The 23,935-nt window shown below is 39.6% G+C and overlaps 1 protein-coding gene across 21 annotated transcripts in view; it reads right to left on the bottom strand.

Annotated features, from left to right (window-relative positions):
• Nucleotides 1–23,935, bottom strand: part of nfasca (neurofascin homolog (chicken) a) — a 137,590-nt gene that overhangs the window by 21,564 nt on the left and 92,091 nt on the right. For 12 of the 21 annotated variants that reach the window (XR_013300776.1, XR_013300777.1, XR_013300779.1 and 9 more), the window contains 11 exons: nt 23,475–23,519; nt 23,051–23,152; nt 21,378–21,575; nt 21,150–21,220; nt 20,035–20,257; nt 18,075–18,190; nt 17,762–17,972; nt 17,103–17,225; nt 13,473–13,646; nt 9,108–9,134; nt 820–1,077 (listed from right to left, as the gene is read on the bottom strand). Coding sequence is in view for 17 of the 21 variants with exons in the window: in XM_077603957.1 (XP_077460083.1) it covers nt 820–1,077; nt 9,108–9,134; nt 13,473–13,646; nt 17,103–17,225; nt 17,762–17,972; nt 18,075–18,190; nt 20,035–20,257; nt 21,150–21,220; nt 21,378–21,575; nt 23,051–23,152; nt 23,475–23,519 (1,548 nt within the window). In the remaining 4 variants the exon portion in view is untranslated. The remainder of the gene's footprint in view (nt 1–819; nt 1,078–9,107; nt 9,135–13,472; nt 13,647–17,102; nt 17,226–17,761; nt 17,973–18,074; nt 18,191–20,034; nt 20,258–21,149; nt 21,221–21,377; nt 21,576–23,050; nt 23,153–23,474; nt 23,520–23,935) is intronic. The other 9 variants (XR_013300780.1, XM_077603970.1, XM_077603971.1 and 6 more) reach the window with 6 other exon arrangements.

The raw sequence follows: 23,935 nt of genomic DNA, 5'->3' as shown, positions 1-23,935 counted from the left end.
CCTGTCAACCTTCTATGTAAATGGAGATTTCAGCTCTTTCAGTCCAGTCCAGGGAAAAAAATTGAAGCTAAAGCAAAATTGTTGCATTTACTGCATATTTTTGTTCAGTGTATATAAATGATGAGAATTACAATCAAGATTACACTCTAAACTTGGAGTAAATTGTATATTTCATTGATAGAAATTTTACCCTTAGTAAAATAGAAATTCTGAGGATTTTATTTTGTCCCTTTATATTTTTGTATTTTATGTCAACCTTTGAGTTTGGAGTGTTTTTAAACATTGAAGTGTGCATTCTAAAACATACTACTACAAGTGTAGCTTCACACTTCTTGACTACATTTCTACTACTATTTCTGCGTGATACATTTAAGTCACTCTATTTGTTATTTATTCACTTTTATGTCGACTGTTTTTTCAGATAAAATTCCATTAAATTCAGGCGCAGCAGTGGAACTTTTGAAGTTGACCTGAAGCAATGTTTGAGTTTTTTTCTTTGTAGTTTGTATTTTTTTTTCAGAGTTTGATTTAACGTTTTAAATATTTTTTAAATGACTATAACATTTGAGATAAAAAAAAGTCATGATACCACATGTCACCACATTTCACGAGTAATTGTGTGCATAGGTTTTGCTATTTGTTTCAGAATTCATAAAATTTTAGAAATGTGTTTTGTTGTTTGACATTTTATTAATGAAGTCTTTTTTTAAAAGTATCATTTTAAATCGGATCAAAGGTTGACGAGCTTCTTAAAACGAATTATTTAACCTCAGAGGTTCCACTGTATGCGAAGGCTATGTAAATTAGAGCAAAATGTACCCAACACATTCTTATCAGTATTCTTGTTGATGACCAGCACAGTAGGTGTTGTGGCAGGTGTTGCCTCAGTTGTATCGATCGTAGTAGTAGTTGTTGCACTCGTAGACATTGTAATAGTGGTGGTGGTAGTAGTAGTAGTAGTAGTAGTAGTAGTTGAGGTACTAATTGTTGTAGGAGCAGCAGTAGTGGGAGGAAGTGGAGCAAGAGGAGGAGATGTAACAGTAAAAGATGAAGCCAAAGAGGCATCTGTAAATTCAACTACAAGGGAGTGGGGAAAGAAGGAGTTAAAGACATTGCAAAAAACAACAACTTAATTTATAATACAGTGGTACCTCGAGATACGAGCTTAATCCGTTCCGGGACTGAGCTCGTATGACAAGATTCTCGTAACTCGAGCGGAAGTTTCCCATTGAAATGAATGGGAAACAAATTAATTCGTTCCAACTCTCTGAAAAAAACACCAAAAACAGGATATTGGATTGAAAAAAAATGTTGTATTTCTTATAATTCGCCATATATTAACAAAGTAACACATAACTAGTGGTTTAATAGAAATAAAGTGTTTAATCTAACTAAAATTGGGCGGATTTCGCCGAGGGGAGAGGGGCACAAAAGGGGCGGGGGTCTTCGTTTTTTTTTTCCACACAACGCACTCGTAAACGGAACAAACACTCCACCCTCACGTTCGCTATCGATGGGCTGTTTGCTGTCGTACTATTCCCTTCAAAATATTCCGAAAATGATGCACACAAATGTCCTCACAATCGGATAACGCACGACCACTTGCCAACGAGCAGCAGTCTTTTAGCAGCGATCGCTCTGCTGCTCATGGGAGCTTCGGGGGCGCTGGCTAGCGGCTCCTTTTAGCTTGTAGCATCTGTGTTCGCATCCCCTCGAACGGCGCCTATGATAGAGTTGCTACCGGGGATGCTGTTGCGAGCCAGTGCCCCTGATTTTCTTATGAGCAGCCAACGAGAAGTAATATAATACTCCTCGTATTAGATAAAAATAACAGGAAATGCAGCAGCTGAGTTTACCCACGTATTGATTGTGGGTAAAGTTTTATTCTGAGTGCCATTGCCTGTCGGCGTTGTGTGCACGAGTATCCTTCATTACCCAGAAAGCCCTCTTTTCCCCGCGGATGCGCGTTGTGCGTTTCCTGGTCTGAATAACTCATCCGGTGCTCGTAAATATTGTTATACACGAAAGATATGCAAAAAAAATGCCATGGCCACCTGGCTTGGTCGCATCACGGGCGAATTATTCGATCGAAATTTCCCCCGTAAGACGAGCATTTTGTATGACGAGCGGTCGTATGACGAGGTACCACTGTATTATGTATATAGTATATATATATATATATATATATATATATACAAAATTCACATGAGAGAAGGTTCATAGAGGCTTCAGCGGAAATAAAGATATACTCACTTATAGTATTTAGGTTATTTCACCATATAAAACTAATTAGAGAAGAGAATATCTACTAATCTATGATTGGAATTTACCAACACCACCAACTGGACAAACACCAACATAACATTGTGCTAAATATTTAAAATTTAAATAATTGACCTAATGAACCCTAAGTATGAATAAAGCATGGGTGTTCAAACCGGTCCTCAAGGGGCACAGTGGCTGCAGGTTTTTCCTACCCATGAGGACGATATATTTTCACTAATCTGGTGTCTGATAAATGTAATCAGTTGATTTCTATAATGTGCCGCTTGTTTCAGAAGAAACATCATTGTTTAACCTGTCCATGCTGCAGCGATAGAGAAACTGAGGCTTTCCAAAACACTATTGAGTAGTCCTGAAATGAATCACTACAGTAATGCATTTCATACATTGCGGTTAAGTTCTAGAACCTGGACACTCTTTTTAAAACCAATTTCACATTTCATATTAAATACATATTAGGGGATGTTGTCAATCTTTTTCAACCGTGGGATTGTGCCATCCTTTTTAAGTGTGGATTACACAATTTAAGTTGACTATTTAAATTTCTGTCATTGTTTTCATCTATGAATATTTTTTCAAAATAATATTTGTGGGGTGGCCCAGTGGGTGAGTGGGTAGCGCGCCGGCCTCACAGTGGGCGTCCTGGGTTCAAAACCAGGTCGGTCCACCTGTGTGGAGTTTGCATGTTCTCTGCCTGCGTTTTCTCTGGGTACTCTGATTTCCTCCCACATTCCAAAGACATGCATGGTAGGCTGATTGGACACTCTAAATTGCCCCTAGGTATGAATGTGAGTGTGAATGGTTGTTTGTTTCCTTGTGCCCTGTGATTGGCTGGCCACCATTTCAGGGTGTCTCCCGCCTCTGGCCCGAAGTCAGATGGGATAGGTTCCAGCACCCCCCGCGACCATGAGATAAGAATAGTATTTGCATTATGTACACGACAACGCCATAATCTTGTAAGTGGCTCTTTCAAGATGTTAGAGAGTAAATCTGTATAGGTATGTGTATTTTAACAGGTTTTACAGTACAGTAAATAACAGTGCTTTTGAACAGATTGCTGGAAATAACTGAGCCAAATGATCATTCATTTATTTCCGTACCGCTTATCCCCACAGGAAAGCCTATCCTAGCCAACTATGGGCACCAGGTGGGGGACAACCTGAATTGGTGGCCAGCCAATCGCAGGGCATAAAGAGACGTAAAACCATTCACGCCCACACTCATACGTAGGGGGAGTTTCACGTGCTCAACCAGCTTACTGTGCATGTTTTGGGGGTGTTGGAGGAAGCTGGAGTACCTGGAGAAATCCCAAACCCAGCGGTACCTCAACTTACAAATGCATCTAAATACGAAATGTTTTGGTTGCGAAACACTTTGATATGCAAATGACGTTCCTTTCATTCATTCATTTTCTGAACCACGTTATCCACAGGGTCACGGGGGTGCTGGAGCCTATCCCAGCTGACTTCGGGACAGAGGCAGGGGACAGCCTAAATCGGTGGCCAGCCGATCGCAGGGCACGAGGAGGCAGACAACCATGCACACACTCCTACCTAGGGGAAATTTAGCCTACCTTGGATGTTTTTGGAATGTGGGAGGAAACCGGAGTACCCAGAGAAAACCCATACAATCCCAGGGAGAACATGCAAACTCCACACAGGTGGACCGACCTGGATTTGAACCATCGTGCTGACCACTCGCGCCGCCGAGCCGCCCAAATGACTGTTCCAATATATGAAAACAAGATCCAAGTTATGAAATCCCCCAGAACGTAAATACATTTTCTGTATCCATTATGTCATTTTGAAATTGTCATTTGTCCTGGTTGACACTAAGTTGGCTTCCTACTGGAGCCTCACAACAACTCAACCCTGACACCAACTCCCTTTTGACCGCCATTTGTTGTCAGGGAGTTCTTTATTTAAAATTATTGGTGTGAATGAAATGAATAAGCGCACCTTGTTATCCATCAAGGAAAAACATAAGATACAGTTGTGGTCAAAAGTTTACATACACTTGTGAAGAACATATAATGTCATGGCTCTCTTGAGTTTCCAGTTATTTCTACAACTCTGATTTTTCTCTCATAGAGTGATTGGAACAGATACTTCTTTGTGACAAAAACATTCATGAAGTTTGGTTCTTTTATGACTTTATTATGGGTTAACAGAAAAAGTGATCAAATCTGCTGGGTCAAAAATATACATACAGCAACACGAATTAGCAATTTTGGTGACTTAGAAAGTTGTGTCAGTGAAATGAGATTCATAGCATGGCCTCTTAACTTCTTGTGAGTGATTATGAGTGACTACAGCTGGTGACTTCTCTGAGGCCATTTAGATAGGGCTCATTGGAGGCAAACGCCCACAAATGCTACAATGGGAAAGTCAAAGGAGCTCAGAATGGATCTGAAAAAGCGAATCCTTGACTTGAACAAGTCAGGAAAGTCACTTGGAGCCATTTTCAAGCAGCTGCAGGTCCCAAGATCAACAGAGCAAACAATTGTTTGTAAGTATAAAGTGCATGGCACTGTTTTGTCACTGCCACGATCAGGAAGAAAACGCAAGCTATCACCTGCTGCTGAGAGAAAATTGGTCAGGAGGGTGAAGATTCAACTGAGAATCACCAAAAAGCAAATCTGCCAAGAATTAGAAGCTGCTGGAACACAGGTGTCAGTGTCCACAGTCAAGCGTGTTTTGCATCTCCATGGACTGAGGCTGCCGTGAAAGAAGGAAGCCCTTGCTTCAAAAGCGGCACCTTAAGGCTCGACTGAAGTTTGCTGCTGATCACAAAGATAAGATCTTCTGGAGGAAAGTTCTGTGGTCAGACAAAACAAAAATCGAGCTGTTTGGCCACAATGCCCAGCAATCTGTTTGGAGGAGAAAAGATGAGGCCTTTAACCCCAAGTACACCATGCCTACCGTCAAGCACGGTGGTGGTAGTATTATGCTGTGGGGCTGTTTTTGCTGCCAATGGAACTGGTGCTTTACAGAGAGTAAATGGGATAATGAAGAAGGAGGATTACCTTCAAATTCTTCAAGATAACCTATAGCAGGGGTCGGGAACCTTTTTGACAGAGAGAGCCATAAACAATTCATATTTTCTAATGTTATTTCTTGAGAGCCATTCTCAGAATTGAAAAGTAAAAATATATGAAAAGTGTGATTTTTTTGGTCATTTCACCACTTTTAAAGTACAGAAAGTCTCAGAATTCTTTTGACAACATTGTTATGCTGTTGCTAATAAATCGGTATCAATGCTATCATACATGCAGAAGAGTAATAAAAAACAAAATTATGATTAAAGTGGTGGTAGAGGTAGTGTCAACGCCACAGTGACGCTCATATTAGTGCATTCGGGACTCAGCTCTCTCACCAGTGATTTCCATATTTTACCTGACAGGTTAGTGGAGAGCCCTACGCACCCATGGAAAGAGCCACATATGGCTCCTGAGCCATAGGTTCCCTACCCCTGACCCTGCACTGGGTGCAGTTGGGTGTTCCAACAGGACAATGACCCCAAACATCAAAAGTGGTAATGGAATGGCTAAATCAGGCGAGAATTAAGGTTTTTGAATGGCCTTCCCAAAGTCCTGACTTAAACCCCATTGAGAACTTGTGGACAATGCTGAAGAAACAAGTCCATGTCAGAAAGCCATCAAATTTAACTGAACTGCACCAATTCTGTCAAGAGGAGTGGTCAAAGATTCAACCAGAAGCTTGCCAGAAGCTTGTGGATGGCTACCAAAAGCGCCTAATTGAAGTGAAAATGACCCAAAATGTTACCAAATATTAGCGCTGCTGTATGTATATTTTTGACCCAGCAGATTTGATCACTTTTTTCCGTTCACCCATAATAAAATCATAAAAGAACCAAACTTCATGAATGTTTTTTATGACAAAGAAGTATCTTTTCCAATCACTCTATCAGAGAAAAACCAGAGTTGTAGAAATAACTGGAAACTCAAGAGAGCCATGACATTATGTTCTTCACAAGTGTATGTAAACTTTTGACCACAACTGTAGGAACTTGGCGTGCAGTTGACTGATATTTCAATGCAGTACAGGCCGTAACCCGAGTTGGAGAGACCATTAATACTTTTGAGTTCTATTTAAGCCGAGTTGTTTTGAATTAATAATTTGAAGTTGTTTAGATGTGTTCATGTGCATGTGTTCGTGTGCTAACAATAGCTTCCTCCTTACACTGCAATCCTTCATGAATAGAAAATGTTTTTGCACGCTTGTTATTCATTTTAATACATAAATAAATAATTTTCTTATCATTCTCTCATTTTGCGTGCTTCTCATAACTTTCACACAAAATTGGGACAATTTGATCATTTTTAAAGGATTTAGTTTGTAGTTATTTTGAGAAAATTTACATATGGAGTACTGCTAAATTTATGAAAAAAGTTACAAAACAAGTTCTGTAATGAATTAATTTCACAAGTAGAGTTACCACTGTATATATATTTTACATTAAGAAAATCTGTCAATTGAACAGGGGTGTGTAGACTTTCTACATCAACTGCACATGCACACACAATAATACTACTAGATTAATTTATACATTACAGATACAAATATACAAATATTTTCTGATTTTCTGTTAAAGACAAGAAATCTGTTTGAATGTAAGTAATGAAAACATGAGCACAAGCTGAGAATAAGTGAGTTCTGAATCTCTGAGTTATAGGCAGAATCTCTTTTTGTCTGATTTTTGAAATATTTTTAGGCGAGTTTAAAACGCAAATTGATGTTGTCACGGGCCAAAGCTCAAGGTCGTCACTGCTTTCTGCCTCACACCTATCACTATTCATTTTAGCAAGGACAAATACCCCCAATGTCTTTAATATGCCAATTTCTTGGATCCCACGATGCACTAATCAATATGGTGATTTTATTAAAACTACCAACAAATGAGGAGATAAAAAAAGACTTCCTTAGCAGCTTTCACGAATGGAGATATATTGGCAAGGACACGTCTATGGAATCCTAGAAATGACAGGAAAAGCCATTTTTAAAGCCTTATTACATTTTTTTAATTTATTCAAATTTGTCAGTATTGTTGACAAGTCTTTACTTTCGCCCAATCCAACAAATTAATTAATTTTAATTTGACTATACAGAATCTTTAAATTACACTGTAGTTCTTGTTTTTTCACCAAATCAGCCAAATTTAAATGGGTTGCAATTTAACAAAAGTTCCGACATGAACTGCTGTTTACTCATACTGTACCTTGATGTCAAGGTCATGTAGAGCCATCATAGCTTTAATTAGTGCTTCCACTATGAACCTCTCTTTTACATGGTAAGCCCAAATCACAGCATGCTTGCATTGTATTTTCCAAGCATGCTTATAAGCAATGCAGACATTTGCATGTTTGGGAGCAGATGCAACACATTAATGCAACCACTTCAGTCAAATCTTCTTTTTACGACTGAACCATTTAATAGGTGCAATGGATAGGGGTGGCAGTGTGATGTGACTTTTGAAAAAAAGCACAGAAGCCAAATGATCCAGTTAGTGAATACATGAGCTAGACAGTCATCTTCCGTCTACCACGAGCCTCAAAGATAGCTTTTCATTCCAAGCACGCTTAGCAACATGCCTTGATAAGCTGCATTCAGTGAGAAACCATAGAAAGTACTGTAGATGTTGTGAAATAGGTTTTACTGGCGTATCAATACTGCAAGATTTACAGTTGGGGTGTACCATCAGGGAGCAATGCAAATCACAACACAATTCAAGTTCAAACATAAATGGCATTTATCGCATCTCATCTCATTTATCATCACTATGGCCGCGGGTGGGTGCTGGAGCCTATCCCAGCTGACTTCGGGCCAGAGGCGGGGGACACCCTGAATTGGTGGCCAGCCAATCGCAGGGCACATGGAGACAAACAACCATTCACGCTCACACTCATACCTAGGGGCAATTTAGAGTGTCCAACCAGCCTACCATGCATGTCTTTGCAATGTGGAAGGAAACGGTACCCGGAGAAAACCCACGCAGGCCCGGCGAGAACATGCAAACTCCACACAGGTTTGATATCTCCCACCCAGTGTAACCCAACCGCATTAACAACTTTCCAATGATAGCAAATTTCTTTTGCAGTGTTATAATTACTTCACATAGATTGGGGAATTTCAAAATAAATGTGATTGGACAACATTTTTTTTCCTGGTAGTCAGGAGGTTAAGACCATTATCTATAGCTGTAGTCGATAACCATAACTTTCTGCAAAGAGAAAGAAAGGAGGGATCAGCAGGCAGCTTTGCAGCTAACAGTAAAAAAGAAAAGAAAAAAAAGCATGAACAGCAGCACAGTCCAGGCCTCAAGCTTTAATGTATTAAGAATGTCAATTACTTTTATACAAATACTAAGTATTATTTAATAAACATGCTGTAGATAGTCAAGATGAATAATTTATCACAGTGTAATTTTTTTCTAGCAATTGAGTGTTTTCACATTATTTTTTTATTTAGAATATTAACTGTTAAGTATTTTAAAGAATTTATTGACTTGAAATTTTACTTGTAGTATTCTCATTGTTATTATTAATATCAGAGTGAGCAAATATTAATAATTAACATTTGTACCACATGGTTATGCCTGCAAAAACATTTACTGTCAGTTTCAACTTGTAGGAAAATCTCAAGTTGTTACCTGAACTGTTGTACTTAACACAGAGTATTGCAAAAAAAAACATAAAATACAATGGACTGCACTGCTGCCATGTTTTCAGATGGACGGACATATATAAAGTGATACATGAAAGATGGAGGTGGGAACAGGCAGGTGTGATTTTCATTGTCTTTTACCTAGACCTGTAGCGTCAGTTAAGTTTTCTGCCAACAAGAACAGAAGAGACAAGGAAAAAAGGCAGAAAATAAAATTCTGAAGGTTAGAAAAAATAAATCCTTCCATTTAGACAGTTCCCCTATGTATCTTGGCTCAATTTGTTACAATTTATTTTTAAAAAGAAACACACTGTTGAAACTACAAAGTGGGCTAACTCGAAAATTTTTGTTTTGTTCTCAGTACTACCGTCTTCGGTTTCTTGGATGACATGCAAAATGCATACTTAACCTAACATTTGATGATGTCATGATGACGATTACCAATGTTCTACTTTGTATAAACTATATTTCCCAATGGGTACTGTGACAGTTGTGTTGTGAAACTAACTATTTCTTCAATTCAAAGTCTGTTAGTAAATGTATACCAAGTGATTTTGCTGCTTTTCTGTCATAATGATTTGGTGATTCTTAATGATCCCATTGACTTTGATTTGCTTTGTACTTTGTGCTTTTTGCTTTTTGCTTTTTGCTTTTTGCTTTTGCTTTGTTGTTCTGCGGCCTTTGACTGTACTGTCTAACTTATAACTATGCCTTTTCTTGCTACTGTCACAATGAAATTTCCCGAATACGGGATGAATAAAGTTATCCAATCCAATCCAATACTATATTCTCATGAAATGAATACTGAAGTTAACTTATTGTTTGCTGAGTCAAGTGCAGTCAGGCATCTCAAAGCACTTTTGTGAGTTACATTTTAATCTTTTGATTACACATGCACCATGTGACTCAAAGATTTTTCCAAAGACTTTTGTGGGGAGAAATTTCACTGCCTTTAAAATAAAAAGTCCTGACTCAGATCTGGATTTCCTCTGTACATGGAGCACTGAGGTAAGCTGTTCAGAAAAAAGTCTGTCTTTAAGATCAAAGTGCAGGACTAAAATTTTGGTGTCAAAACGATAAAATGATAAAACATGAACAGTACTGTACTTCAGAACTAAAATACGACAGATTTTTCAAAAGAACTTTCACCAGAAACTGAACAGTGGAATCAGAACTTGAGACTGTAACAACAGTTGTTTGAAAGAAGTACAGTTCTTGCCAATAAATCGCTTTAGTTTTCATATGGAATGGGATAGTAAACGGGTGGGCAAACTATTCCACAAAGGGCCACAGTGGGTGCAAGTTTTCGTTCCAACCCATAAGAGGAAACCTTTCCACCAATCTGGTATGTTAGGGAGACAATCAGTGGATTGCATTCAGGTGCTTCTTGTTTCAGCAGAAATCTTATTGGTTAAACTGGCTGTGTTGGATCGGTTGGAACAAAAACCTGCACCCACAGCAGCCCTCGAGGACCGGATTGCCCGCACCTGGGATAGTATCATACATTTATTGTCATCAACTAGGATGGCAGACAATTTTTGGAGACCTGAACCAAAAACCAGCAACTACATCTCTTTCATTATACCATTTAGGCATTCGCTGGCACGGTCATTTAGGAAGAACCAAGCACCAAGCAATATCGATCATCGATCCCATAATAAGAGGGTTTGAAAGGCATCAAGATCCACACATACCAATTGCTTCATGCGGAACTAAACACCAAAGGCAGTATGAAGGCAGAACAGTTTTAGGAGAACATTAAAAATTGAACAGAGATAAATGCTATTTTGGAGTCAAAGTGATATCCTTGTATTGCCAGACTACAAATGAAGGGATGGAACAGAATCAGTCAAAAGAGCAAGTTTTCTCACATACAGTGCGTTGCAAGAGTTTTCAGCACCCTTGAACTTTTCAACCTTTCGTCACATTTCAGGTTTCAAACATAAAGATATAAAAATATTATTTTTTGTATAGTATCAACAACAAGTGGGACACAATTGAGAAATGGAACAAAATCTATTGGATATTTTATGCTTTTTTTAATAAATAAAAACTGAAAAGTGCAATATTACTTGGCCCCTCTAATTTCAGTGCAGCAAACTGATTCGAAAAGTTCAGTGAGGATCTCTGAGTGATCCAATGTTGACTAATGAGTAGAATCCAGCTGCTCTCTGATAGTCTCAGTTGTTTAAAGTGCAGAGCGCATCATGAATACCACGGAACACACCATGCGGGTCGGAGATACTGTTGTGGGGAAGATTAAAGCCGGATTAGGAAACAAATATTTCCTAATATTAAAACATCTCAAGAAGCACTGTGCAAGCAATCATATCGAAATGGAAGGAGTATCAGACCAAAGCAAATCTACCTAGACCCGGCAGTCACTCTAAACTTTCGGCTTAAACAAGGTAAGGCTGATCAGAGATGCAGCCGAGAGGCCCATGATCACTCAGAATGAACTGCTGAGATCTACATCTGAGTTGGGAGAGTCTGTCCATGGGATTACAATCAGTTGTAGACTGCACAAATCTTTTTATGGAATAGTGGCAAGAAGAAAGCCATTTCTCAAAGATATCTATAAAAAAAATCGCGTTTAAAGTTTGCCAAAACCCACCTGAGAGACACACCAAAAATGTGGAAGAAGGCGCTCTGGTCAGAAGAAACCAAAACCAAACTTTTTGGCCACAATGCAAAACGATATGTTTGGTGTAGAAGCAACCGTGACCGGATGTTTCATCGAAAGACGTTTGGTCGACCGGACGGGCCGTCGACCGGACGTTTGGTCGCCAGGTTCGCTCGCTGTCAAATTATGAGAGAGAGAGACAGAGAGTTTACTGTTGAAAGCGAGCAACCAGGTAATCTCTCGCTCTCAAAATTATAATCATGAGAGAGAGAGAGTCCGTTCTACCAAACGTCCGGTCGACGCCCCGTCTGTTCTACCAAACGTCCGGTTGACCAAACGTCCGGGGACCAAACATCCGGGGACCAAACGGCTTCCGACGAAACGTCCGAGTGCCAGAAGCAACACAGCTCATCATCCTGAACACACCATCCTCATTGTCAAACATGGTAGTGGAAGCCTCATGGGGGGGGGGGGGTTGGGGGGCTGTTCGGGGCTGACTTTATCCACGGCAACGCCGCACTCGTGTAAAACATGTTTTATTTCTTCTAATTCACCGTGTATTGACAAAGTAATAAATAACGAGTGGTTTAATAGTAATAAAATGTGTTTAATAGAAGTAAAATTAGACGCATTTCGCGGAGGGGAAGGGGACGACACACACGGAGGCGGGGGGGGGGCTGTTCGGGGCTGACTTTATCCACGGCACTCGTAAACGAACAAACAAATTTAAATTAACTTGGATTAATATATACAGACACTCAACGTTTAATGTAACTTCACACAAAACTGAATTCTAATTTAGTTTTAATCTTTTTTACCTTTGTAACGGGTTGGCCCCACCCCGACGTCCCGACGTTGGGAACTTGCCGCTTCCCCGTGTCTGATTACCAAGTGTACATATATTCCAGATCTTTTCTTTGCAAAACTCTGCCGATCCATTGTTGTTTACCTGGTATGTAAATGTAGACCAAAGTGGGGGGAAAACGGGTATGGAAATGCAAAGTCCGCCCAATGCTCGTAGAAAGATTTTATACAGGAAAGAGATGCAAAAAAAAAAATGCCAAGGCCACCTGGCTTGGTCGCATCACGAAATTTTGACCGCATCACGTGCGAATTATTCGATCAAAATTTCCCTCGTAAGACGAGCATTTTGTATGACGAGCGGTCGTATGACGAGGTACCACTGTATTTGGGCAGAGCTGAAGACTGCTGCTCAAAAACACTGCATCCAACCTCACTGAGCTCAAGCTGTTTTGGAAGCAAGAATGGACAAGACTGATAAAGACATAACCCAAGCAACTATTATTGCATCAAAAGTTGGCGCTTCAAAGTATTAATGAAGGGGGCCAAATAATATTGCAAGCACCATTTTCAGGTTTTTATTTAAAATATTTTTTTAAAAAATACAATAAATTTCGTTCCACTTCACAATTGTGTACCACTTGTTTATTCTTGAACCAAAAAATCTTTGTTTGTGGCGAAAGGTTGAAAAGTTCAAGCAGGCCGAATACTTTTGCAAGATACTGTAAATCTGTCTGTACAAATCTACAAACTCCCTTTCTGAACGCTGTCCTAATCTGACCTTCAATACAGTCTAAATATGTCTCAGTGCTTTGCTACAGCAGAACATAGTTTTTGAGTAGACTCATCACTGGAGCCTGAGAAGATGGCAGTACATTGTGTACATAGCATACTTTATAATGTACATCAACATCAGATGCAGATCAACTACACAACTGATGATGAAACAAAACACAAGGTGACTGCTTCATTCCCAGCGTCAGTCAGATGTTATGGTTCATAAGATTGTGGGTCAGGCCAGGGATACTGTAGAATGTCTTGTTTTGTTGACTAACCCAGAAAAAACGCAGAGAAACACTAACCTTCGTTACCAAAGAAGGGGGATTCCTCAACAAAGATCTCTCCTGGTCCCACCTTGGTGAGAGCTGATAGGTAAAAGTTATAGCGGGTGGATCGATCCGGAAGACGGAGAGTGAACTCAGTTACATTTGGCTGGAAAGTCTCAAAATGAGGTCGACCCTCTCTGGATCCATTGGCTGAAAAAGCACAAACATGCTGGTGAGTGTAATAAAAATAAAACGGCTGTTTTACACATATGCATTTCATTGGGAATGACATATTCTTATGAACATAATGTATTATACAGTAATCCCTCAAATATCGCGGTTAATGTAGACCAGACATGGCCGCAATAAATGAAAAAGCGTGAAGTTGGATCACCCCAATTATAACTACCACAAGGCAGTCATAGCTCTACTTACGAAGGCCTCTAGGTACAAAATTTTCAGGTGACGATTTTTTTTATATGCAAATGAGTGCCTTGAGATGCGAAAAAGATCCAAGTTACGATATCCCCCAAAAGGTAAATGCATTCTTTATCCGTCATTTTATTTTGAAAATATTGTCGAGTATGCATTGATTGTCACTTTAGAACATCGCTACCCTCTACTGGGCTCTCATTTCATCGCTCTCATTCTATCTCATATAATAACAATAAAAGCATTCAATTCAATTCTATTGGCTGTCTCACAACAACCACTGTCCATGTTTCAAGATTCTCTCTTATATACCTGTCCACCTCTACTAAATTCACCCCTTATTGATGATTCTAATTCCCCTTATTAAGCGATTAAAAACCGTACAAATCCAACACAGCACATATTTTCACACACACAGGGCACACGTAAAAGTCTAAAATGTAGTACAAAGTGGACGGCTTTCGGCCTTGGTAGAATGGGCGTTTGCAGCCATCTGGCAGACAAACAGGGGTATTATGTCTCCGCAGGCAACTATTTCGGCGGTGCAGGGCACATTTTCACATGCTTTATTTATTTTAAAACATTAATAAATAATTTCCTTATAATTTTCTCTCATTTTTGTGTGTTTCCTCACATCTTTCATACATAATTGGGACACTTTGACGAATTTTAAAGGGTTTAGTTGGTAGTAGTGTGAGGACCGTGGAACGAATTAGAGAATTCACATATAAATTACACCTCTACTTATGAAATTTTCAAGTTACGAAAAAAGCGAGAGGTACAACTGTACATATTTTCGCGCCTAAACATATGTACAATTATCAAAAAGTGTATATTTATTAAATATGACAGCTATAAGCATGTCAAAAGACTGTGTGTAATGTATTAATATCTAAATATAATGTGTACAGTGGGGCAAATAAGTATTTAGTCAACCACCAATTGTGCAAGTTTTCCTACTTGAAAAGATTAGAGAGGCCTGTAATTGTCAACATGGGTAAACCTCAACCATGAGACACAATGTGAAACCCCCCCAGAAAATCATAGTTTGATTTTGAAAGAATTTATTTCCCAATTAGAGTAAAAAATGAATATTTGGTCACCTACAAACAAGCAATATTTCTGGCTGTCAAAGAGGTCTAACTTCTTCTCACAAGGTCTTACGAGGTCCCCACTCGTTACCTGTATTAATAGCATCTGTTAACTCATTATCGGTATAAAAGACACCTGTCCACAACCTCAGTCTCTCACACTCCAAACTCCACTATGGACAAGACCAAAGAGCTGTCGAAGGACACCAGAGACAAAATTGTAGACCTCCACCAGGCTGTGAAGACTGAATCTGCAATAGGTAAAACGCTTGGTGTAAAGAAATCAACAGTGGGAGCAATTATTAAAAAATGGAAGACATACAACACCACTGATAATCTCCCTCGATCTGGGGCTCCATGCAAGATCTCACTCCGTGGCGTCAAAAAGATAACAACAATGGTGAGCAAAAATTCCAGAACCACACGGGGGGACCCAGTGAATGACCTACAGAGAGATGGGACCACAAAGGCCTATCAGTAACACAATGCACCGCCAGGGACTCAAATCCTGCACTGCCAAACGTGTCCCCCTGCTGAAGCCAGTACACATCCAGGCCCATCTGCAGTTCGCTAGAGAGCATTTGGATGATCCAGAAGAGGGCTGGGAGAATGTGTTATGGTCAGATGAAACCAAAATAGAACTTTTTGGTAGAAAAACAGCTTCTCGTGTTTGGAGGAGAAAGAATACTTGCATCTGAAGAACACCATACCCACTGTGAAGCATGGGGGTGGAAACATCATGCCTTGGGGCTGTTTTTCTGCAAAGGGACTAGGACGACTGATCTGTGTAAAGGAAAGAATGAATGGGGGCATGTATCGAGAGATTTTGAGTGAAAATCTCCTTCCATCAGCAAGGACATTGAAGATGAGACATGGCTGGGTCTTGCAACATGACAATGATCCCAAACACGCAGCCAGGGCAACAAGGAGTGGCTTCATAAGAAGCATTTCAAGATCCTGCAGTGGCCTAGTCATTCTCCAGATCTCAACCCTATTGAAAATCTGTGGAGGGAGTTGAAAGGTTGTGTTGCCCAATGACAGCCCCAAAACATCACTGCTCTAGAGGAGATCTGCATGGAGGAATGGGCCAAAATACCAGCAACAGTGTGTGAAACTCTATTGAAGAGTTACAGAAAATGTTTAGCCTCCGTTATTGCCAACAAAGGGTACATAACAAAGTATTGAGATGAACTTTTGGTATTGACTAGATACTTATTTTCCACCATGATTTGCAAATAAATTATTTAAAAATCAAACAATGTTATTTTCTGAAGGTTTTTTCCACATTCTGTCTCTCACGGTTGAGATTTACTCATGTTAACAATTACAGGCCTCTGTAATCTTTTCAAGTAGGATAACTTGCACAATTGGTGGTTGAATAAATACTTATTTGCCCCACTTTATATTTAAAAATGTAACGACTGTATTTTCTTGCATATAAGCCGTATTTGAAACTCAAAAAATGACGACTGAATCAAGGGTATGGCTCAGTCCAAGGTGGGAGAGTTTGTCAGTCAGAATGTCCGGTATTATAGTGTTGAAGGGTGAGGATTATTTCTTTAGTTTTTGTGGTGTTTAGTGTGAGATTGTTCACCAAACACCACGAAGACAGTTTGTTGACCTCATCTCTGTAGGTAGACTAAATGCTGTGTGTAGAGCTACGGCGATGCCGTCCTCAGTGGACCTGTTTGCTCTATAAGCAAACTGGTGAGGGTTAACTGAGGAAGGGATTGTATCCCTGATGTGGCGGGCGACCAACTTTTCAAAACAATCATAAAACATCCCCGACCCCCTTCGCTGATGCTCTCTGCCGTCTAATTCGCCAAGCAAGTTTTATTTTCAAATATGCGCTAGTGCGTAAGGTTGCACGGGGCTCACATTTCTGATAAAAGTCCAACCTCGCATACAGAAAGCTGTAAAATGATGCCCATTGCCCGCTGCCCGCCATTTTGTTCTTCAGTGCTGAGGCCTTAGTTTTCCGCCATTTTCCTAGTGTCAATCAGAAAACAGGGGAGTGGTTTCCGCTTGCGAGTTTCAGCGTGGATTTTATTAACTTTTTTTTGTAAATCCGTGAAAGTTGAAACCACAATATTCGAGGGCTTACTGTATTAACAAATACATAAGAAATATGAAAGAATTCAACCTGTTTGGTATTTGAGCTGATATCCAATAAGAAGACCATTTGGCTCCAAAGGTTTGTCCCATTGCAGGTGAACAGTATCGAAGCCTCTTGATCTGATCCTGAAAAATCTGGGTGCATCGGGCACTACACATTCACAAATATGCAGAGATAAAAAAAGTGAACAGGCAAGAAGGCCACTACTTACTTACAGTGACTCTGTCATAAATTAAAAAAAGAGATCCCATTTTTATATCTAAAGTTCTAAATAAACAATGCACTGCATTCAATATTCACATGTTAAACAACATTTTTTTGTATTGCTAATAAGCCAGAAATTACAAAAAAAATATACTTTTTTAATTCCATGTTAAAATAGCTTTTAATCATCGTAAGTTTCTATAGGGAACTGAATATGTTTCATAAAAATAAGCAACAATTACTGTCTTACAATTTGAATCTAGTACAATCTATGATTTAAAGTTCGTCATGTTTTCATTTTAACCTCGTAATAGTTCAATGTTAATCTTGTAACATTAAGATTTTTCTCTCAGAATATTACAATGTATGACCTCTTGTAATTTCCAGTGGCACACCTGACCATTGGCACAACAGTGTGCCGTGGCATATTGGTTGGGAAACACTGGTCTAGTTAACATAAATTAAAAATGAAGCTTCCTCACCTCCTTCCTTGGTGCTGAATTCAACAGTGTTGCTAGGTGGACCCTCGTATCGATTGTTGGCTACAACCATGAACATCTTGTATCGCGAAAAGGGCACCAGATTACTCAGGATTGCCGATGGCTCAGCCATGGTTGTATAAAAACCTTTAGTCTTGTTCTCCTTACGGAACACCAGGCCAGGGACATGACTGGACTCACGCCAATAGTAGAGCTAGGAGACCATATGAAGAGAAAGGGGTATTAAAAAGGTACGGAACTGCAAACGAGAACAAATAATGAATGTCTGCTGTCATTAAATTGGTTCCCCTCTTACTCTGTACTCCTTGAATTCTCCCTGGACTGAGACCTGATCCACAGGCTTCCAGTGTATGTTCACTTTGGTGCTGTCCACCTTTGAAATGCGAAGCTCAGTAGGGGCACTGGTGGGTTCTGAAAACAAAAGAGTGAAGGAGCCAAATTGGGTTTATTAGAAGCTAACGGTATGCACACGAGCACATCTCATAAACGCAACACTTCCGTTTGCCTTCTGCTGTGCTTGTTGACAGACGTTTTGAGAAAAATCGATCTAAAGAAATTGCCTTGGACAACTTTTAGTAATGTTGCTAAAATGCACAAGACAAACGTCGTCAAAGTGGGCGGTTACACGACTCGTTAACACTTTTTCAGGATGTTTTTTCCACGAAGTCGGAAATTAGGAGCTGCTTCCTCCTCGAAGACACTCGGCCACAGCTTCTTCCAAGCATACATTTAAGCAGAGAACGACAGTCAAAGAAACATGGAGGGTTGTTGTGAGACAGCCAATGAGAGCCCAGTAAATTGTCAAGCAAGAAGCAATTTCAAAATAAAATAACGGATCTAGAAAATGTATTGACGTTTTCGTAACTTGGATCGTTTTTTGTATATTGAGGCACTCATTTGCATCTCAAAAGGCTTCGTAAACTGAAAATTTTGTACCTAGAGGCATTCGTAAGAGGTATGACTTCATATGAAAAGTAATATGTTGTAAGGATTGTTCCATTTATTTGGTGGCCAACATGTGGCACACGAAGAAAAAATAAAAGTAGGTTGATGAAGTGTTTTAATACAGTGTGTTGAAATACAGTGCTACTCCTATTTACGAATGTTTCTACATACAAATTATTTAGGTTACCAAAAGCCCCTTTTGTTCCAAGATATGAAAACAAAAGTTACAAAGCGTCAAACAAAATCAAAATCAAACATTCCCGAAACGCAAATAAACTTCTTGTATCCATTAGTTAATGTATTTTCTCGCATATTAGCCGCCTCCGCGTATTAGCCGTACCCTTAAAATCACCTTAAAATCGTTGAATTTAACCATTTCTGTCGTATAAGACACCCCTTGATTCACAATTTTCACCTCCATTTTTATGGTTTTAATAAGGAGTACAAATGTGTATCTTTTAAGGGAAAAATCTTAAGAAAAATCATTGCACGTAGTATTTCTTAGATAATGTATGAATCGAAAGGATCGTCTGCTGGATTGCACATTCCGAAAGGGTGTTGCCTGCACGTAGAGTTGGGAGAGTAATTCTATCACGACAATTCAATATTAAAATACAGGATGCTACAAGAGGGTGTTTGAAAATTTCTGATTTTGTGTTACGTAATTTAGAATTTCTTCCGTATATGATTTTGATGAGGCCCCGTGTGGTGGAGAGGTGTTCAACTTTACAAGTGATGCATCTCACACTTCAAATTTCAGGCATGCACAGATTTACATTGGTCTAGATCAGGGATGGTTCCTCCCACATTCCAAAATCATGCATGGTAGGCTGATTGGACACTCTGAATTGCCCCTAGGTATGGGTGTGAGTGTGCATGGTTGTCCGTCTCCTTGTGCCCTGCGATCGGCTGGCCACCGATTCAGGGTGTCCCCCGCCTCTGGCCCGGAGACAGCTGGAATTGGCTCCAGCAACCCCCGCGACTTTAATGAGGATAAAGCGGTTCAGAAAACGAGATGAGATGAGATCAGGGATGGGCAAACTATTCCACAAAGGGCCATAGTGGGTGCAGGCTTTCGTTCCAACCCATAAAGAAGACACTTTTTTTAACCAATCTGGTGTTCTACAGGTGCAATCAGTGGATTGCAGTCAGGTGCTTCTTGTTTTCTACAGAAATCTCATTGAGTAAACTGTCTGTGTAAATTGGAACAAAAAGCTGCACCCACAGCGGCCCTGAAGACCGGGTTGCCCACCCCTGCTGTAGATTTAGATGCTGTACAAAATTAAGGCCCCGAGTGTGCAAGTACTTACTGTCTTCTCCTGAGTAGCCGATTATTGCATTAGACTCTGGTCCTGCTCCAAGATCATTCTTTGCCTGGATTTTGATTTCATAGGGCACATAGGTATCTGTGTTGTAAACAACATGTTTGGTCCCTATTACGGTCACGTTGTTCCACTCTTCATCTGAGTCTTTCCGTCGCCACCAAACGCTGTACTGTAGATTGGGACCATTTTTCTCGAGATTAAGCAGGGGCTGGGGAAATAAGCAAAAATGAATAAGCATGTTGAGCAAGCTGCAGCACAGTAAAACATTATTACTATATATTACTTGGAATTTTTATTTATTTAAATGACATCAAAGCCTCTGTGTGGATCGAGAATGTGGACCAAGGCTAATGTTTGTGGAGACACAGTAAACACCCAAGAACATCTGTACACTAATGTCTCGATAAGTAGTAATACATTGTCAATGTATAGTAAGGGGATTGTACAAACATTTGCCCCTCCTTCTACCCCTTGCTTTATCAGAAAAAAATCATTGAAATGTGTTAAATGAGATTTAGTGTTCAATCAGCCTACCATGCGTGTTTTTGGAATGTGGGAGGAAACCGCAGTACGCAGAGAAAACCCACGTAGGCCCGGGAAGAACATGCAAACTCCACACAGATGGACATGACATGGATTTGAACCCAGGACCCCAGAGCTGTGAGGTTGACACGCTAACCACTCGCGCCATTGATAGAGAGGATAAATGATTGTTGATGATGATCCCTCTGTTCCAAAATATAGGGGAAAGACTGTACTGGTATTGACAAGACAAATGAGCTGTTTTTGTGTGATAAATTTCACAAGAGAATGTGCAGGAGGATTTATTGTGCGCGTTAATTTTGCCAACCAACACCATAGCTGCTAATAGCCCAGCGATCCCACTGACATAATCGTAAATTGATATTGAAGTTAAAACATGTTTTAACTGCATGATATAAAAAACAATACTTTTATTCAGATTAAATACTAGGAACTGCCAAAGGTTTTTTTTGTGCGTCTCACCGTCAAAAGAAAAATGTTCATGCAAAAAATAGGAGCAAAAAAAGGTTAGAGACCCCTGCTTTAGAGTGTTAATGCCTGACATGCACGTAACGTACCTCCCAAGTAATCTCCATGTTGTCTTTCTCTGAGCCCCAACCCCGGAGGCCGCTGGGTATGACATCAGGAGCTATATGTACAAATATAAACATGTCACAGGTACAGGTGATTTGTGGCCTTTCACAGATTTTCTTTGGTGAGTATTATTATACTGTATTGTATAGTGTTTAGTTTGCAAATATTTTTCATTTAAAAAAAAAACTATTACCAAGAAATATGCTACTCACCAGCGCTACTGGTCTGGTATTTTGGTGAGGCGTGGCTCGCCTCACTATGGCCCACTGCATTAATGGCAATAACTCTGAATTGGTAGTTCACATAGGGAGCGAGCTGTAGAATGACAGAGTTGAGGTCCCCAGGATAGGTGGCCAGATCCTGCCATCTACCTGGTTCCCAGCGGTCTTCTTCAAACTGGACCAAAAACGCTGTAAAGGCAGAAGCAAAGAAAGAAAAGTGAATAGACTGAACATGAGCATGTACATATACAATCCTGCTCACAATTGTTGGCACACAATCTTTGCAATATATTAAAAAACAATTGGCAATGTACAAATATGAGTATAATTTAATGAGTTTCAATGTATTTTTAAAAAGTTTAATTTATGTAGGGCCCGGCAACTGGGTGGTTAGCGCGTCGGCCTCGCAGTTCTGGGGTCCTGGGTTCAAATCCTGGTTGGTCCACCAGTGTGGTGTGTGTCCCCGGGACTGCGTGGGTTTCCTCTGGGTACTCTGGTTTTCTCCCATATTCCAAACACATGCATAGTAGGCTGGTTGGGCACTCTAAATTGCCCCTACGTATGAGTGTGAGCGTGAATGGTTGTCTGTCTTCTCGTGCCATGCAATCAGTTGTCCACTGATTGAGGGTGTCCCCCGCCTCGTGTCCGAAAGTCAGCTGGGATAGGCTCCAGCACCCCCTGCCAACCTTGTGAGGCTAAAGCGGTTCAGAAAATGAATGAAAGTATTATTATTATTATTATATGTATTTCCACCTGATTCATATTTTTCGTAAGGTACTCTATATGTACTTGAACTTCGTAGTTGCCAATAATGGTTAACAGGATGATAAGATGCTCTCAGCTTTGGTAGTTATTCAGTAGTTATTTTTTTCTTTATAGCTGTCAGATATAAACATGAGGGGAAAAGCTACTTTTTAAATTACCATTAGTTGTTTGTTGATTTGCTGTATTTTATATATTCATTTATACTTACTTTTGACAAGTACGTAAAACATCTAAATATTTGTGGCTTAAAAATACTGCCAGAATTACCAACGTTTAACTACAGTTCCTTTGTAGTGTCCATGTGTTAACTTCTAGATATACTTAACTAACACCTAGACTAAAAGTACATTTGGGTTAAGAAAAAAAGTGGTCTCAAATGATAATTCCAATTATATATTACACATAACATCAAATAGAAAACCCATTTGAATATGAAAACAAACCGTTCCAATATAATAATTGGCAATGTATATTTCTCATCTCATTATCTGAACCGCCTTATCCTCATTAGGATCGCGGAGGGTCCTAGAGCCTATCTCAGCCAGAATCGGTGGCCAGCCAATTGCAGGGCACAAGGAGACGGACAACCATGTGCACTCACACCCATACCTCGGGGCAATTTAGAGTGTTCAATCAGCCTCCCATGCATGTTTTTGGAATATGAGAGGAAACCTGAGTACCTCAAACCTTATAACCGGAGGTGCATTTACGTACTCCAACAGATTTAAAAGAAAATTATTAGCAACTTAAAAATTTAACACGGTTTGCCAAATTAATTCTGGGATTCTATTGAGTCCTACAAGCGAGTCTGCATTCAACCAGTGGTATTCATAGAAGTCTTTCTGAATAACTGAACAATACAATGACCTTTTTGCATGTGAGTTAGTATATATGATGACCTGTAACAGGACTTCTGTGGTCATTTCCAGGGATCCAGGTGAGGCGAACACTACGAGCTCCAGGATCTGACAGCTCTAGATCCATGGGAGGGTCTGGACGGTCTGCAAGGAAATATGACTTTAATACACATTTCAAAAGGTACTGCGTGCTATATAATGATTTGAACAAAGCCAGAGGGTATTTTCGAATAGTATAAATAGCTTAGGGGACAATTATTGTGAGGTTTCACGACAAACTACCACATTCATAAAAATAAAATATTTCCCTGACAAAATAACACCTGAATGTCATCACTTCAACATCTGTGATTTTAGTCATGAATTTAAGACTAGAAAAAAGTGTGAACCATCAAGCAGATCAAATACCGCAAAGCAGGGATGAAACACACGAAAGGGAAGAATATTCACTCAAGTTGTATGTTACCTGGAGGCAATGCACTAGAAACAGACGGGTTTTGGGAGGCTTCTTCTGTAAGGCGGGTAAGGGGTCAGAAAATTGGTATAGTGGTTAGTTGTTATTTACAGATGTGATTTGACGCACAGGAAATGAAATTAGGCATTAGTTTGAGATGCAGTTTACATTTGAATAAATTATTTCAAATCAATACTAGAAATGTGATTTAAAAAAAGTTTGTGCCGTGTCTATAATCTCTTCAAACATTTGCTTTAAACTAGACGTTCCCTCTTCCCCTTCAACATACGTAGTATATCCTCTGAAAATAATAACACACAATGCCAAGGATTCCTACTACATTATAACTTTTAACAAAGCACACAGTGTTTGATGAGGTACATGCAAGGTTAAAGAAAAATAAAGTACATAAAATGCAATTAGTTTGTAACGGTATTAGCATCATGCATAATAAGGGTACAACTACAACAGAA

Source organism: Stigmatopora argus, chromosome 6 (genome assembly GCF_051989625.1).
Source record: "Stigmatopora argus isolate UIUO_Sarg chromosome 6, RoL_Sarg_1.0, whole genome shotgun sequence".
NCBI classification, from domain to species: domain Eukaryota; kingdom Metazoa; phylum Chordata; class Actinopteri; order Syngnathiformes; family Syngnathidae; genus Stigmatopora; species Stigmatopora argus.
This window is presented reverse-complemented; position numbering and strand designations above follow the sequence as displayed.